Source organism: Giraffa tippelskirchi, chromosome 10 (genome assembly GCF_054371585.1).
Source record: "Giraffa tippelskirchi isolate mGirTip1 chromosome 10, T2T-mGirTip1v1.2.pri, whole genome shotgun sequence".
Taxonomy (NCBI): domain Eukaryota; kingdom Metazoa; phylum Chordata; class Mammalia; order Artiodactyla; family Giraffidae; genus Giraffa; species Giraffa tippelskirchi.
In genome coordinates this window covers 3,188,630-3,203,507 of record NC_137284.1, presented here as the reverse complement: position 1 = coordinate 3,203,507, position 14,878 = coordinate 3,188,630, and the positions used below count along the sequence as shown (strand labels likewise).

General features: G+C 55.9%; 1 protein-coding gene across 4 annotated transcripts in view; it reads right to left on the bottom strand.

Moving 5' to 3' along the window:
• SHANK2 (SH3 and multiple ankyrin repeat domains 2) overlaps nt 1–14,878 on the bottom strand; it is a 562,195-nt gene that overhangs the window by 199,178 nt on the left and 348,139 nt on the right. For all 4 annotated transcript variants that reach the window (XM_081533759.1, XM_081533761.1, XM_081533760.1 and 1 more), the window contains one exon: nt 2,048–2,123. In XM_081533759.1, the coding sequence (XP_081389885.1) occupies nt 2,048–2,123 (76 nt within the window). The remainder of the gene's footprint in view (nt 1–2,047; nt 2,124–14,878) is intronic.

The following is a 14,878-nucleotide window of genomic DNA, read 5'->3' as shown; positions in this document are numbered from 1 at the left end:
GCGGTTATGATGGTCAATCTTATGTTACTTGCATTTTGCACTGAAAGTGAAATGTTGCTCAGTTGTGTCCAACTCTTTGTGACCCCATGGACTATACAGTCCATGGAATTCTGCAGGCCAGAATACTGGAGAACGGGTAGCCTTTCCCTTCTTCAGGGGATCTTCCCAACCCAGGGACTGAACCCACTGAACGCACTGCAGGCGGATTCTTTACCAGCTGAGCCACCAGGGAAGCCCAAGAATACTGCAGTGGGTAGCCTATCCCTTCTCTAGCGGATCTACCTGACCCAGGAATCGAACCGGGGGTCTGTTGCATTGCAGGCAGATTCTTTACCAACTGAGCTATCAGAGAAGCCCACTTATATTTCACCTCAATAAAAAATTAGAGAAAAAAAGGATGAAGCACTGACGCATGCTACAGCACGGATGAACCTCGAAAATATTCTACTAAGTAAAGAAGCCACTCGCAGAAGCCTACACACTGTAGGATTCCATTTCTGGGAAATGTCCAGAACAGGCCAATCCTTAGAGACAGAAAGCAGATTGGTGGCTGCAGAGGGATGGGGGAGGGGAGGACGGAGTCTGCTTCACGGGTTGGGGGGCTCCTTTTTGGGGCAACAGAAATGCTGTGGATCCAGACAAAGGTGATGTTGTCATTTAGCTGCTAAGTCGTATCTGACTCGTTGTGACTCCACGGACTGTAGCCCTGCCAGGCTCCTCTGTCCATGGGATTTCCCAGGCAAGAGTACTGGAGTGGGTTGCCATTTCCGTGACCAGGGGATCTTCCCAGACCAGGGATCAAAGCCGTGTCTCCTGCACTGGCAGGCGGGTTCTTTACCGCTGAGCCCCCAGGGAAGCCCGAGAACACTGTGAAGGTACTAAAGGCTGCTCAATGGGGCGTTTTATCGTCACTTTAGGCTACGGAAATTTTAACTCAGTAAAAACAAACACACGAAACCAGGTTCCACCCCTCGGCAGACGAGCATTAAGACCCCACCAAGAGTCCAGGGAGAACCAGGGGCAGGGGTTCCGGGTCCGTCCCCAGCCCGGAGCTTCTCAGGAGGTGGGGTGGGCAGGGAATTCCAGACGGGACCCACGTGTGGCTGTCTGGCGAGGCGGAGCGCGAGCGTTTGTCCTGCCTCCTCTGCTTCCCAGGCTGGTCCTCACTGAGCCCCCCGCCCCCGCCTTGTCCAGTAAGAACCCTTAGTCTGGGTGGGGGGACAGAGAAACTTTGCGCTTGGGGACAGCCAGAGCCAGAGAAGCTGACGCAGCGGCGGAAACACGGGCCGGAAGGGGCACTCGTTCCCAGCTCTTCTTGGAGTCCTGGTCCAAAACGGCACTCCCCCTCGCCCAGCAGGACCCCGGTCCACCTCCGCGGCCCCCAGAGCTAAAAGGCAGAGGTGCCGGGGACCTGAGGAACGGCTCCCTGCATTACACGAGTGTGTTTCTGCTGGAAAACCTGAATCCCGCCCTGTGCCACAACATTCTCCGCAGGAACCAAACGAGCCACTTCTGAAGCATCCAGAAAGCAAACCCACCCCTCTTGCAAGGTCTGCCAGCTTTCAGGTCACCAGGATGAACACTCCTCTGACCAAATCTTCGGCTCAGTGGCCGGAGGAGCGGGGAAAATGCAAATAAGGTGGAAGCCGGAGGGCACCCTCATGTCCCCCAGGAAGACGCTGCCACGTGGGGCCGCCTCCAGGCTCCTGCGGCCCAGCAAGGTCATCTTGCCCACTTGTCCTGCTTTCCCCCCAAACAAGGCCAGGCTCTCCTCCTCCTCTCCCCTGGCTGCCCCACCCATGTGCTCCAGCCCAACTTAGAGCCGCAGGCGGCCCAGAGACCACTTCTAGAGCGGGTCCTCTGGAAGATGGTGGTCTCCACCATCCCAGCCCACATCCACAGGGGGAAGGGGGGGCGGGTGACGGGGGACACACAGGAGGAAATAAGCCAAGGGCCCGAATGCTCCATGCAGGATGGCCCAGCGCCTTCCTGACACCTACAAGCCTCTTTGAGCAGAGGGGGCCTGGCAGGAGGAACCACGTCTTACCTGGAGGCATCGAAGCTGTCATAGGAGCCGACTGTGTAGTGCCGGAAGAGTTTCTTGCTGCGGTCTGCACGAGTTTCTGCACAGAGAGGGAAGAGAGACATCATTTAGAAAGTCACGGTCCCCGAACGCTGAAACCACGAGAGGCTGGCCAGGCTCCCGCATTTGTCTGACCTCGGAAGCGTGGGACCCGCTTCTCCTGGGGAAAGATCTGGGAGAGAGATGAGGCCCCGCTCTGTGGCCTAACTTTGCAAACTGTGGGGGATGCCGATGAACGCCAAGGATGACTGCTGGAGGGTCCCGTGCTCCGGGGCCCAGTGGGGGCTGAGTCCCAGGGCCCCCAGGTGGTGGAGGATGAGCTCTGCAAAGGAGACAGGGCCGGGCAGGTCCCAGCAGCGGCCCACTCGGCACACGGGATCTGCTAGAACGGTATTCTCAAGTGATGCTGCCCAGCCGTCCAGCAAATCTGAGAACCTGTGAACGACTGCTTTGGGGAAAAAAGGATGTTTATTGCTATTTTGCTGATTATCATTGTGTGTATGGGTTCAGTTGCTCAGTCGTGTCCGACTCTTTGCGACTCCATGGACTGTAGCCCCCTAGGCTCCTCTATGCATGGGATTTCCCAGGCAAGAATACTGGAGTGGGTTGCCATTTCCTTCTCCAGGGGATCTTCCCAATCCAGGGATCGAACTCGCATCTCTTGCGTCTCCTGCATTGGCAGGTGGATTCTTTACCACTGTGCCACCTGGGAAGCCCCTGATTATCGTTACTTTCTCCTAAAACAAACAAAAACCAAACAAACATGATTAAGTTCCTAATTAAGTCCTCTGCTTACTTCTCTTACTCAGCAGATTTCGAGGTAAATTTCACGGGAAATTATATGAATGGTGTAGTTAGACTTAATTGATAGCTCAGAGCTGGAGGGGGAAAAAACCCACAACAGCACAAATGCAAGAAATACGGCTGCTTCTGACATTGTTTAGATATTTTCCCCCACAAACCTCCTGCATACCCTCTTTCCCAAACCCTGGGAAAAATACATAGAAATTTTGTGGTTGGCTTCAGGAAGATGGCTCAAATCTCATGCAAACCCTTGTAACTCTGTTGTCCATCTCCCTGACCCCACGTTTCAAAGCAAATGTAATTTTATCCAAACCCAAAAGCACATTTTCAGTGGAAACGTGAACAATTCCAAGGGCGTTGAGAAGGGTATGCCTGATAACAATTGACTCCTTTCAGGCCCAGAGGCAGCTGATGCAGCAAAAACACACGCCCCCTTCTATTAATATAAAGTGTGGTGTTGCCTTTGGGGGGGTGCAGGTGGCCAGCTCAGGACTACATTTCCCAGCACCCCCTGCAGCCAGGCTGGCCATGTGACCAGCTCTCACCAATGGAACTTGAGCACACTCCACTGCAGGTGGGGAGGGGAGGGCGGTGTGTGTCCCTTCCAAGCTTGGCTTCTATGGAGGCCAGGGAGCTCTCCATTCTCTCTCTTGCTGCTTCTCCCAGCTCAAAGCTAGGACTCCCAGGCCCGAGAGGATGATGAGATCCTCAAGGATTCCTAGCAATGCCTGGGTCTCTGTGCGTTAGCTGTTGAAGTGGGCAGCAGACTTGTCTTCCTTGTGCTACACTCCAGGGACCTGCGTGTCACAGCAGCTAACACCACCTTAAAGGTACTCTGGGACTCAGCTTCCCCGGCCTCTCCCATCACTCCACCCGAGGCTCCAATGATACGAAGGTTACAATTCCCGGAATCTCGGTAACAGCTGCATCCCCACCGTGGTCCCTGACGCTGAGCACTGGTGGGGTCCCAGGTCCTGTTCCAAGTGCTGCTCCTGTACCCACTCATCTGCCCGCCATGGCCCCTGGGGAAGGGGTCCATGTGCCACTCTGCAGGTCCTGCCAAGTCCAGCCAAGCGTGGCTCCCCTGCTTTTGGTCCATCTCACGCCACCCTTCTCATCCCCGTGTCCTCGCTGTGCAGTGAGCCACTCGCCTCTGCTTGGCGTCCGTCGCTGCTCTGTCATCACTGTCTTTGGGACAGGCTGGGGTGTGGGACCCCTCACTGTGGTGTTTGCACCCGGACAAACATCTCCTCGAGTGACAGATATAAAGAAACTCTAAGGGGCTCAAAACAAACACATGCATGTGCAGTTGGGGCAGATTCTGGACAAGATACAAAAAGGCCAAAAAGCCCAACGGCCACTTCTGCAGAACAGGGAGCGAAAGCAGGTACCACGCATGATCTCTGCACACACGTCACCACCGAGGGGTGCGCAGACCACCACAGTCACTCCTTTGCCTCAACCCACCGACCTGCCCCTACCCTCACTCCAAGGAACCAGCTTGCTCCCCTGGGGAGCCGCAAGGGAACGAGTTTCTGGTTCTCTGTCTCTCGTGGGGCAGCACGAGTCCTAGTAAAGCCTGGCCTGATTCCTCATCTGGCCTCTTTATCCATTTCTGTTGATTAAAGAGTCCAAGAACCTGGGTCTGTAACATCTCTGTCCTCACTAACATCTATTGAGTCCCTCCCTTGGATCACGATTTGTGCCCATCCGGGCTCATCCGTTCCCACTTGTTGGTCACAGAAGCCTGGTGAGAGAGATAAGACTGCTGGACCCATTTTACAGATAGGTCTGCTGAGGATTGCCGAGGCCAAGGCACACGCCTGCTAAACAACAGGGCTGGGATGGGTCCCCGGCCAGCAGATGGGCTGAGAACCAGCAGACCACACCAACGGGTCCCTGGTGAGGGCTGGGTGCCCTCTTGATGCTTAAAGGCAGGGATCTGGCCTTAGTTCTCTCTGTATCGACTTTGGTGTCTAACTCTTGGCAGACATGTGATGTCGAAGCTGGCAGACCTACTCCCAACCGTCCACTGTAAGTCAGCAAATGGAGACACGCTGCACACAGTTGGAGGGACCCGGGGGCACTGGTCCAGCCGGGCTGCACGCATGTCTGCTGTGCTTGGCGGCCAGACCGCATGCGCCCATGTGTTCCCCATCCTCCTCTCTGGCATCCTGTGCCACACACATGTTCACGTCTAGTTACCATTTATCAGGTCCACCTGGAGGCCAGGCCCTGTGCCCCACATGCGGGGATTAGAAGGACTCAGAGAGGGTGGGGCCTCTGCTCTCTGGGCTCAGGATCTTGGGGGTGGGGTGGGGGTAACGCTAACGGATGCTGGCTGGGCTGAGGGCCTCAGGAGTCAGATAACTGTGTGGGGGCGGGGGAGCAGTGGGGCAGGCAGAGCACCTGGCCAGGCCGCCCTGCGACATCTGAGTGCGGCAACACCCTCCCCAGGCCCTGGAGGATAAGCGGGACTGGAACCGGGACTGGAACCCGTTTGTGGGGTTAAGCAACGCAGCTCAGGAACCCATTGAATGACTGTGGGGATGGGCTGTTAACTGTTATTACAATTGCTTATTTCCTGTTGCTTAAGCCCCACGTGCTTGTCTAGGGAACTGCTGGGCTCTGAGAGCCGGCTGGTGCTGGCCGCTGGCTGGGGTCAGAGGTTCCAGGTCTCAGGAGCAGAGCGTGTAGTCAACGTGTGTGTGTGTGTGTGTGTGTGTGTGTGTGTGTGTGTGTGTACATGTCCACGTGTTTACCAGAGGAAACAAATGTTTCAGAAAGAGACCGTTTCTAGATCAACTAGCCAGGGGCTCCCAAAGTTTGGGATTTTGTGGACCAAGAAAATTTTAGACAAAAGAGGGAAGGATGTAGACTAACACGAGATTTACCAAGTTTTTAATCTGGCCTTAAAAACAATGAGTTCCCTTCCACGACCACAACTGTTTTATGAGAAAGGGGAGCTTTGGGGATCATATTATTTCTGACTGCTTTGTGAAAAATTCCCACTGCACGGACACTCCCTGCCCTCTGGCTTCTGGACACAGTCAGACTTCCACTCTGAGATATGGCCCTGAGGGACAGCAAAGTGGTCCATCACCATCATCACCATTACTGTCACCAGTGCTACCATCATCAGCCCCATCATAGCAGCAGCAACCTCCTTACCATCACCATTATCATGATCATCAGGACCATACCACCATCATCACCACCATCATCACCATCACCTCATCTTCATCCCATTGTCACCCCCCCCACCATCATTATACGTTCACCACATCATCTTTACCATCGCCACTATCATGATCATCAGGACCACACCACCATCTTCACCACCATCATCATCACCATCACCACCCCCACCAGCATCACCATCATCACATCATCGTCTTTACCATCACCACCATCACCACTACCATCATCACCATCACTATTAACATCATTCCCATCATCACTGCAGCTCTTTTTTTCCAGTAAATGAAGTCTTTCACCGTATTTGGTCTTCCTGCAGCAGCCAGGGCTAAGTGGATTTCTTGCCGCTGTTTTGCAGAAGTAGCAAAGGCCATGATGAGGGATGTGGGCTCTGAGGCTACACTGGCCTGAATTCAGACCCAGCTCTGCTGTTCACTGGCTGCAGGTCGCCAGACTCTTCATTTGTAAAGTGGGGATAATAACAGTTCCTTCTCACAGGGAAATGACTGAGGAGTAAATGAATTAATACATGGAAAATGCTGCAACAGTGCTTGGCAAGTGGGAAGCACTCTAGTATCTGGTTCCTCCTGTGCATGTAGGATTAGGGTCCTCTGCTCCTCAAGGAGGTCACACATCCTGTGAGCGCAGACCCCCCAAGGTTCTGCCTCTGGAGCCTGTCTGACAGCTGCCAACAGCTATTGTGTTTCCAAACATCCACACGTATTCTAAGTGCTTTATTTGCATGAGATCAATACTGTTACTGCTCCTGGTTGACAAGTGAGGAAGGTGAGGCTCAGAGAGGTTGAGGGAGCTGCCTGAGGTCACTCAAGCCACTGCGAGTCACAGCCTCGTGGGTCAGCATCCGCTTGGGTCCCTGGGAGGAGGCATCTTCACCAGCAACCCATCCAGGACCCACAGAGGGGCAGTGGCCTTTGTCTGAGATGTTCTGAGGTCTGCAGGCTGAGGAAGGCGATCTTGGCCATGAGGTGGGAGGACGTGGGCTGTGGGCAGGCACAAGGCATCACAACACATCCCGGGGAGAACCAGCCTGTGAAGGCAGCCCGCACACAGCAGGAGGCGGGGCCGAGCGTGACACGCGGGCCTGTCCCTGAGAATCCCTGGGTTTTCGCTTCTGGTGGTCATGAAGGCTACTCATTCAGGATTTCTGGCTTTATTCCCTCTGGGTGTGTGCTTGGATGGATCCTCAAAACTCGTTTTGTCCAAATGAGCGCTCCCCAAACCGACTCATGTCACTTCCTGGATGGATGGAACATACAGCTACCAATCCAAGATTCCCCTGCCCCCAGCCCCCTTCACCTCCATACTATTTCTTTGCCCATGGGCATGGCAACCAAAACGTCTGAGATGATGGTGGTTCTAAGAATCTGGGTCCCCATGTGTGCCCCCGGGATGCATGACAAACAGGTGGTGTGAGTAGGAAAGAAACCTTTGTGGTTTCAGGCCACTGAGATCAGAGGCATGTTTGTTACTGCAGCCTTCCCTGGATAAGCGGACTGATGCAGACCACGCACGGTCTTCTCTGCCAGGCAAGTCAGTACACTCTATGCTTTGCTCAAGCCTGGCAGAACTGGCTCTCTGGCAACCAAAAGAGTCCTGGCGAGGGGAGAAAGGGAGACCAGACAAAATCAAGGCAGAGGCTGAGTCTGGCCCCTTCTCTGCGAGGATGCCCGTTCTTTCTAGAAGAAAGTAGAAAACCACCCAAGACGCAATAGGAACACACTCCATTGGACACGGAGAGAGCCTGGTAGGCATCACAGGCCTCTGTGAGTATCAGAGAGGGAGGCCTCTCTGCTTATGAAAAGGGAGGCTGAAAAACTAACCAACTAAGCGGGAACTAGTGACTCATGTTTCCTAAACCGCACAGAAGCTTCTCGAAGTGAATGGTTCACAACCAGGCCCACCTCCTGGGCCAGTTTCAGGCTCAGTGCTTCATATGGAAACGTCTAGTCCCAGTCAGCTTGGAGGCCAGCAGTCACTACCCACTCTAGTCTGAATGACCATCATCTTCTGAACCTCCATACAGAATGAGCTTCAGACAATGTATCAAGTGATGCCACTTTTCTGCTTACCACTTTCTGATGGTTTCCCGAGGAAATCAGAGCTGCCTCTGCCTCCTCATGCCCCTGGTGACAGAGGTCTGTCGCGACAAGGCCCCGTCTGCCTCTGAACCCTCCTCTCCGCTCACTCTTCCCTCCTGGATCACTCCACTCCTGTTCTATTAACCTCCTCTTGGGCTTCCCTAGTGGCTCAGATGGAAAAGAATCTGCCTGCAACTCAGGAAACCTGGGCTTCGATACCTGGGCCAGGAAGATCCCCTGGAGAAGGGAACAGCTACCTGCTCCAGTATTCTTGCCTGAAGAATCCCACGGACAGAGGAGCCTGGTGCGCTACAGTCCATTCAGTTCAGTACAGTCGCTCAGCCGTATCCGACTCTTTGCGACCCCATGAATCTCAGCACGCCAGGCCTCCCTGTCCATCACCAACTCCTGGAGTTTACCCAAACTCATGTCCATCGAGTCGGTGATGCCATCCAGCCATCTCATCCTCTGTCGTCCCCTTCTCCTCCTGCCCCCAATCCTTCCCAGCATCAGGGTCTTTTCCAATGAGTCAATTCTTCGCATGAGGTGGCCAAAGTATTGGAGTTTCAGCTTCAACATCAGTCCTTCCAATGTCCATAGGGGTCACAAAGAGTGGGCCACGACTGAGCAACTAACACTTTCTTTTCTTCCTTGAACTTGATGAGCTCGTTGGCACCTCGGGGCCTTTGCACTTGCAAGATTCTCTCTGGGACATTCCTCGCACGGTCTAAGTTCACTGCACTGCTGGGTCCCCAGCTCCTACTACACAGCCTGGCACACAGTAGGTGCTCAGTGGCTGTGGAGTAACCAAGCCAAGGGAAAAAACCCACATTTCCTGGACCCTTTGTTCCTATCCAGGTTGGCACAGCCACCTCCCTGGGTGTGAAACTGGAACAAGCTGAGGATACCGTGCAGAAGACTGAGTTTAACTCCAATGCTCATGAGTGGAAGGGGCCACCTGCAAACTGAGAAACTGGAGTCCCGGCCTTGACCTTGGGGGCGACACCCTGTGACCTCTCCCTGCAGTCCCGGACTCTCATTTTCTCCACTATCCAGCCAGACATTTGGATGAAATGACCCCAGAGCCGCTCTGCCTTCTCAGGGTGACCCATCCCCCTCCACCACTCATGTGACGGGGGACCGAACCCCCTTGCCCGGAAGAGGGCCACAGAGTGATTAAGCCGGTGTGCCTGAAAGCTTTTCTCGGAATATGGCCTAGAAACATCTACATTGAGAGGAAAAAAAAAAACAAACCTAGAAATTCCATTCCCTATACGTCTTGCGACTCGTGAACAGGAGTGACAGATTGCATGATGAGCTTCAGATTGTCAGCATCTAAAATAGCCCTTCCCGTAGAGCTGCCGGGAGAGGATCCCTCCCAGCTCGGCGAGGAAGCCGGGGAAGGTCTCGTGGCCTCTGGGCCTTGAGAGTCACTGTTCCTGGCAAAGGGAACAAGAAGGGGAATCTTCTCAAAGAAACCGATTAAGACTCTGAAAGGTCAAAAAAGGACTCAAAGGGTGGCGTGGGGAGGAGGTGGGCTGCAGGGTCAAGAAATGGCCGTGCGGAGAGGGTGAGAACGCCACCACAGGGCTGAGGCCGCATGAACGCCAGGCCCCCACCCTGACCTGGTTCCCACGTGGGATGGTCCCCTCGCTCGTGAGTTGCCGTGGACAGGAGAGGCAGGGAGGGAAGCCTGCCTCTAGACAAAGAAACGTGAGCTTTAGTCCTAGACAGCTGCACAGCCCTAGGCAGGAAATAGCCTCTCCAAGCCTCAGTTTTCTCATCTATAATATAGGGCCAGCAGCAGAATGGACCTTACGGCCTTGTGGGGAGGGTGAAATGCCATCCTTCATCCAAGTCCCTTCCCGGTGGGCTGTCAACCACTGCTGTCCTCCAGGAAGCTGTCTTGAAAAGCACCCTTCTGCCCCTGCGACAGAGGAAGACTCCAACCACATCTGTACTCGGAACCTCACGCCCTGACCAGAACCGCCAGCCCGGCTCATCAGAGCCCCTCTAGGGAATCTGGAATAGGAGTGACCAGTCTCTGTCCCCCGTGTAAACAGAGGATGCCTCTGCTTGGGCACTGAGGCTGTCACTGGGCTCACCTTGTCAGGAGCACAAAAGAATGGACGTTGAAGCAAGAGGCTCAAGGTTAGTGGTGGCGTGTGTAGCCCTAGAGAGACGGCTGAGCTGGCTTGGCTCCCAGAAAGACCCCCACATCCTGCTTCCAGGACCTGCTGGGCCACACGTTCCACCTCGGGGTCCAGGAGAGGCCACTGCGTCCCTACAAGGTGGTGGGGGGAAGCTTTCCTCCTTTGACTCGGCTCGCGTGGGTTTTACGTCTCTTGAACCACAAGAGCCCTCCCTGTCTTCCAGCTCCTCTGTTGTTCTGGACAGAAACTCTCGTCACCCAAGTGGACCAAGGCAGCGTCTCCGGATTTCACCTAGGGGTCTGGATGGGCGGCCGGTCCACCACGAAGGTGCGGCTGGCCAGGGCAGCCATGGACACCTGCCTCCAGGTCCTACGCTCTGTGTTGACTGGGATAACGTGCAGGGTCCCCAACACCCCCGGGGGCAGCACGCCCCCAGGGAGGACCTCCAACCTGGCCCCAGACAGACGTCCCTGGGCCCGCACAACCAGAGGGAGGGTCCTGGGGATGGAGAGGTCCAGACGCCTCCCCGCTCCATGAGAGAGTCGAGACCGGCCACGGACGGGAGACTGAGCGCAAAGGTCACACGGCCCAGTTTGTCTCCCCTCACCCAGCTCAGCGCGCTCCTCAGGGCCTCCAGCTGCGGCCCAGCCCGTGACACTGTGACCCTGGGCGCCTGAGGCAGCGCGGAGTCCAAGGGAGGGGAGCACAGAACCCAGGCATGCCCACCCGCACTGCTGCCCCGCCAGCCTGTGAGCTGACAACGGGCTGAGCTCACTCTCTGTGCAGGATGGAAACTCAGAGACAGGGGCCTCCGCTGCCTTCAGAGTCCTGCCTGGGTGTCCCCTGGAGCTGAGCCTCAAGCCCAGCAAAAGGGGAGTCAGACAGAGGCAGGGACAGAGAGACAGACAGACATCCACAGACAGAGATACACACAGATAAACAGAGAGGGAGACAGAGATGCACAGAGAGACAGAAAGACAGAGAGAGATGGTGAGTGATCAAGACAGAGACGAAGACAGAGAGACACCTACGGAGACAGACAGACAGACACAGGGAGAGACAAAGGAAACCAGAGACACACAGACAGAGCTCCAAAGAGAGACAGAGCGAGAAGAGGAAGTGGTCTGTGAGGACCTCCACGCCTGCCCCCTGCCCCCCTCTGTTCTGGCCCCTCCCCTGGACTCCACGTCTTTTTGGCTGTTACGGTCAGCCCCTCGCCCCAAAGAGGCAGAAAAGGACCGAGGGGACCCCACACCCTCACCACGCGGCGCCCGGCCAGCCCGCGAGGTGGCGCTTCCTGCCCGGAGTCGCCAGCAGCAGCCACACACCTCCTGCCCATGAGGCTCCCGCCATCCCTGGCGGGCTTTAAATCAGACACCGTTCAGGCTACACCCGGGCCGGTGAGCCAAAGGCAGGCTCCGAACCACAAAGAGGAAAGAAATTACCGACGGGGATGGAGACAGAAATAACTTCTCTGTTTTAAAACCAGCGATGCCCACGGGCTCCATGCAGTGGAGGACCACAGACAGGAGTGTGGGAAGACACCTCGGTGGGCACAGGTGGGCTGGCTGGAGGCAGGTATAAGGGGGCAGGGTCGGGCTGGGGTCTCGAGTTCACCACCGCTTTCCACTGGCGCCAGACCCCAGGACTCATGAAAGGGGACAAACCAGTGTGAAGGGGCGGTGCAGACCAGGCAGCACGGGGGGGCAGGGAGCTCAGCACCCAGCTCCACCACCACAGTCACCGCGCTGGGCAGACAGGTGCCCACCCCACCGCTGGGCACAAGGTCAAGGCCTCACCTCCGAGGACCACTGCCTGAGGGGCGAGACTTTGACCTGAAGCCACTTCTCACGTTCACAGCACAGCAGCTTGGTTAGTTCACTCAGTCACTTCATCAGCTGCAGCCTACTGATCCAGCACCTTCCGGAAGCCTGATATGGGCCTCGTGGGGCAGGGGAGGGAAAATAGGGACCCTGCTCCTCAAAGACAGCTGGACTTCATCCCACGCCCCCACTAAGGTTAGGGGATTAGCTTCCTGTGGCTGCTGTAACAAGTGACCACAGATCTACCGGCCAGGAACAACAGAAGTCTATGACCTCATGATTCTGTAGGTCAGGATCCGCTGGGGGTCTCAGGAGCGAAGATCAAGATGTGGGTGGGGCTCCTGCCTGCGGGAGGCTCCAGGGGTGAGCCTGTCCCTTCTTTGCCCCTTCTGGCTTCTAGAGGCTTCCCCATTCCTTGGTTGTGACCCCTTCCTCCACCTCCCAAGCCGGCACTGCGGGTCGAACTGTCAAATCCCCATCACTCTGATTCTGAAGTCTGTGTCTCCCTCTTTCAATCAAGGACCCCTGGGACCACAGGGATCCTCAGGGCTAAGCCAGGATCATCTCCCCTCATCTTAACGTCAGTCGACTAGCAACCTTCTTTCCATCTGTGACTTTCCCTGCCCTTGGCCACGTATCCGGACACAGTCAGCTGGTCCAGGGATCAGGACACAGACGTCTCTGGCCGTCACCCACTCACCATGACCACGGAGAGACCGTCCCTGCAGGGCAGCACAGTGGGGCCAGACTTGCTCAGAACACTGTTTAAACCCCTCAGTTAAGGAACTCAGAACCCCGCGCTCAGGTCAAAAACTCCTCAGGAGAAAGAACAGTGCTTCTTTAGCGAGTGTATTTCTCTGTTTGCGGTACAAGACAAAGCTCAGGTCAATGTCTGACTCCGCAGGATCACAGTGAGACCGAGGAGGGCGCAGCTCCTCTGACCCTCAGCCTCTCCTCTGTGTTGCAGTGTTGTTTGTTGTCCAGTTGCCATGTTGTGTCTGACTCTCTGTGACCCCGTGGACCACAGCACACCAGGCTTCCCTGTCCTTCACCAGCTCCTGGAGTTTGCTCAAACTCATGTCCGTTGAATCGGTGGTGCCATCCAACCATCTCACCCTCTGTCATTCCCTTCTCCTTCCGCCTTCAATCTTTCCCAGCATCAGGGCCTTTTCCAATGGGTCAGTTCTTTACATCAGGTGGCCAAAGTATTTGAGTTTCAGCATCAGTCCTTCCAGTGAATATTCAGAATTAATTTCCTTTAAGACTGACTGGTTTGATCTCCTTGCAGTCCAAGGGACTCTCAAGAGTCTTCTCCACAGTTTCAAAGCATCAGCTCTTTGGTGCTCAGCCTTCTTTATGGTTCAACTCACATCCGTACATGACTGTTGGAAAAACCATAGCTTTCACCATATGAACTAGGTTGGCAAAGTGATGTCTCTGCTTTTTAACATGTAAAGAGAGACACATGGTTCGACCTGTGCCCGAGGTCCCTTCGGTGAACAGAATCAGCCTCTGGACAGACAACAACCCTTCCCCCAGAGACCTGCAGCCCTACTTTCGCCGCGGTCAGGTGCTCTACCCCTGAAGCATCTTGGTTTCGGTGGCCCAGGCCGCCTCCACAGCGGGCTGCAGCACCAGCACACACCTGAGTTGCTGGTTCTCTTTACCGCCAGCTCCCTGGAGTACCACAGGGTGCACATGTGTACCGGGCGTCATGAGCTCTGTTCTCCCTGCTCAGCCCTGGGAAGACCGGCTCTGGGCTCACCCAGCTGGGTAAGGACCGAGCGGCAAGGGCCGTCAGAAGTTTTCAAAAACTTGCCCTGAATTCACTTTTGAGCAGGCATGGGCGGGTGGGCATGGGGAGTGAAAGCCATCACCAGTCCTGTAGGGTCCCCAAAACATGCTGGCACCACACGAGAGCCAGACCTGCAGACACCAAAATCCAAAGGCAAAGGACGGTGCCAGAGACGCGGCTGGTCTCTAGCTCCAGGACGAACAGAGAGCCTGCAGGGGACCGGACACAGCACGCCTGTGTTTCTCCTTAGTCATCCCAGCCCACTGCCAACAGCAAGATGACAGAAACACCTGGAGGTGAGCAGCAGTCGCTTGGCTGAGGGAAGAGGGTGCTGCTCCTGGGGCTGTGACTCAGGAAGCGGTCTCCCTGGCCCATGCCAGCCGCAGCTGCGAAGCCCTCACGGAACCTAGCGATAGCCGGGCTCAGGGGGCCCACCCGCCGAGGGAGAGATGAGCCCGCGCGCCAGGGAGCCAAGGGCGGGTGGGGGCAAGGGCCATGGCTGTGGCTCAGCCAGGATGCTTGGTACGGGCAGGAGGACTTAAAGCACCAGGATGGCTGGACTTTCAGAGCAGGGCTTGACGATGGGGCGTGGGCAGGGGGTGGTGGTGAGGATCCCAAGGGCGTCACTGCCACCGTCACGGTCCTGATCTGTGCGGACATCCGTCATCCACCATCAGCGTCACAGGTGACCTCTGGGGGCCACGCACGAAGTGCAAATCACGTGAGCTCTCTTGGGTGCTCCAGCCACCCTGCGACTGTGACCGTGCAGGTGGGGCTGAGCAGCAGCTGGCATTCCTCCCTGGAATCCCCGTTAGGAAGTGTTAGGCGGGTCGACCTCTCTGTGCTCCCCCAGTCCGCGGCCCCCCCCACAACCTCAAGACCCCTCACTCCCCGGGGAGCACCTCCTCTTGGGTTCCAATCGC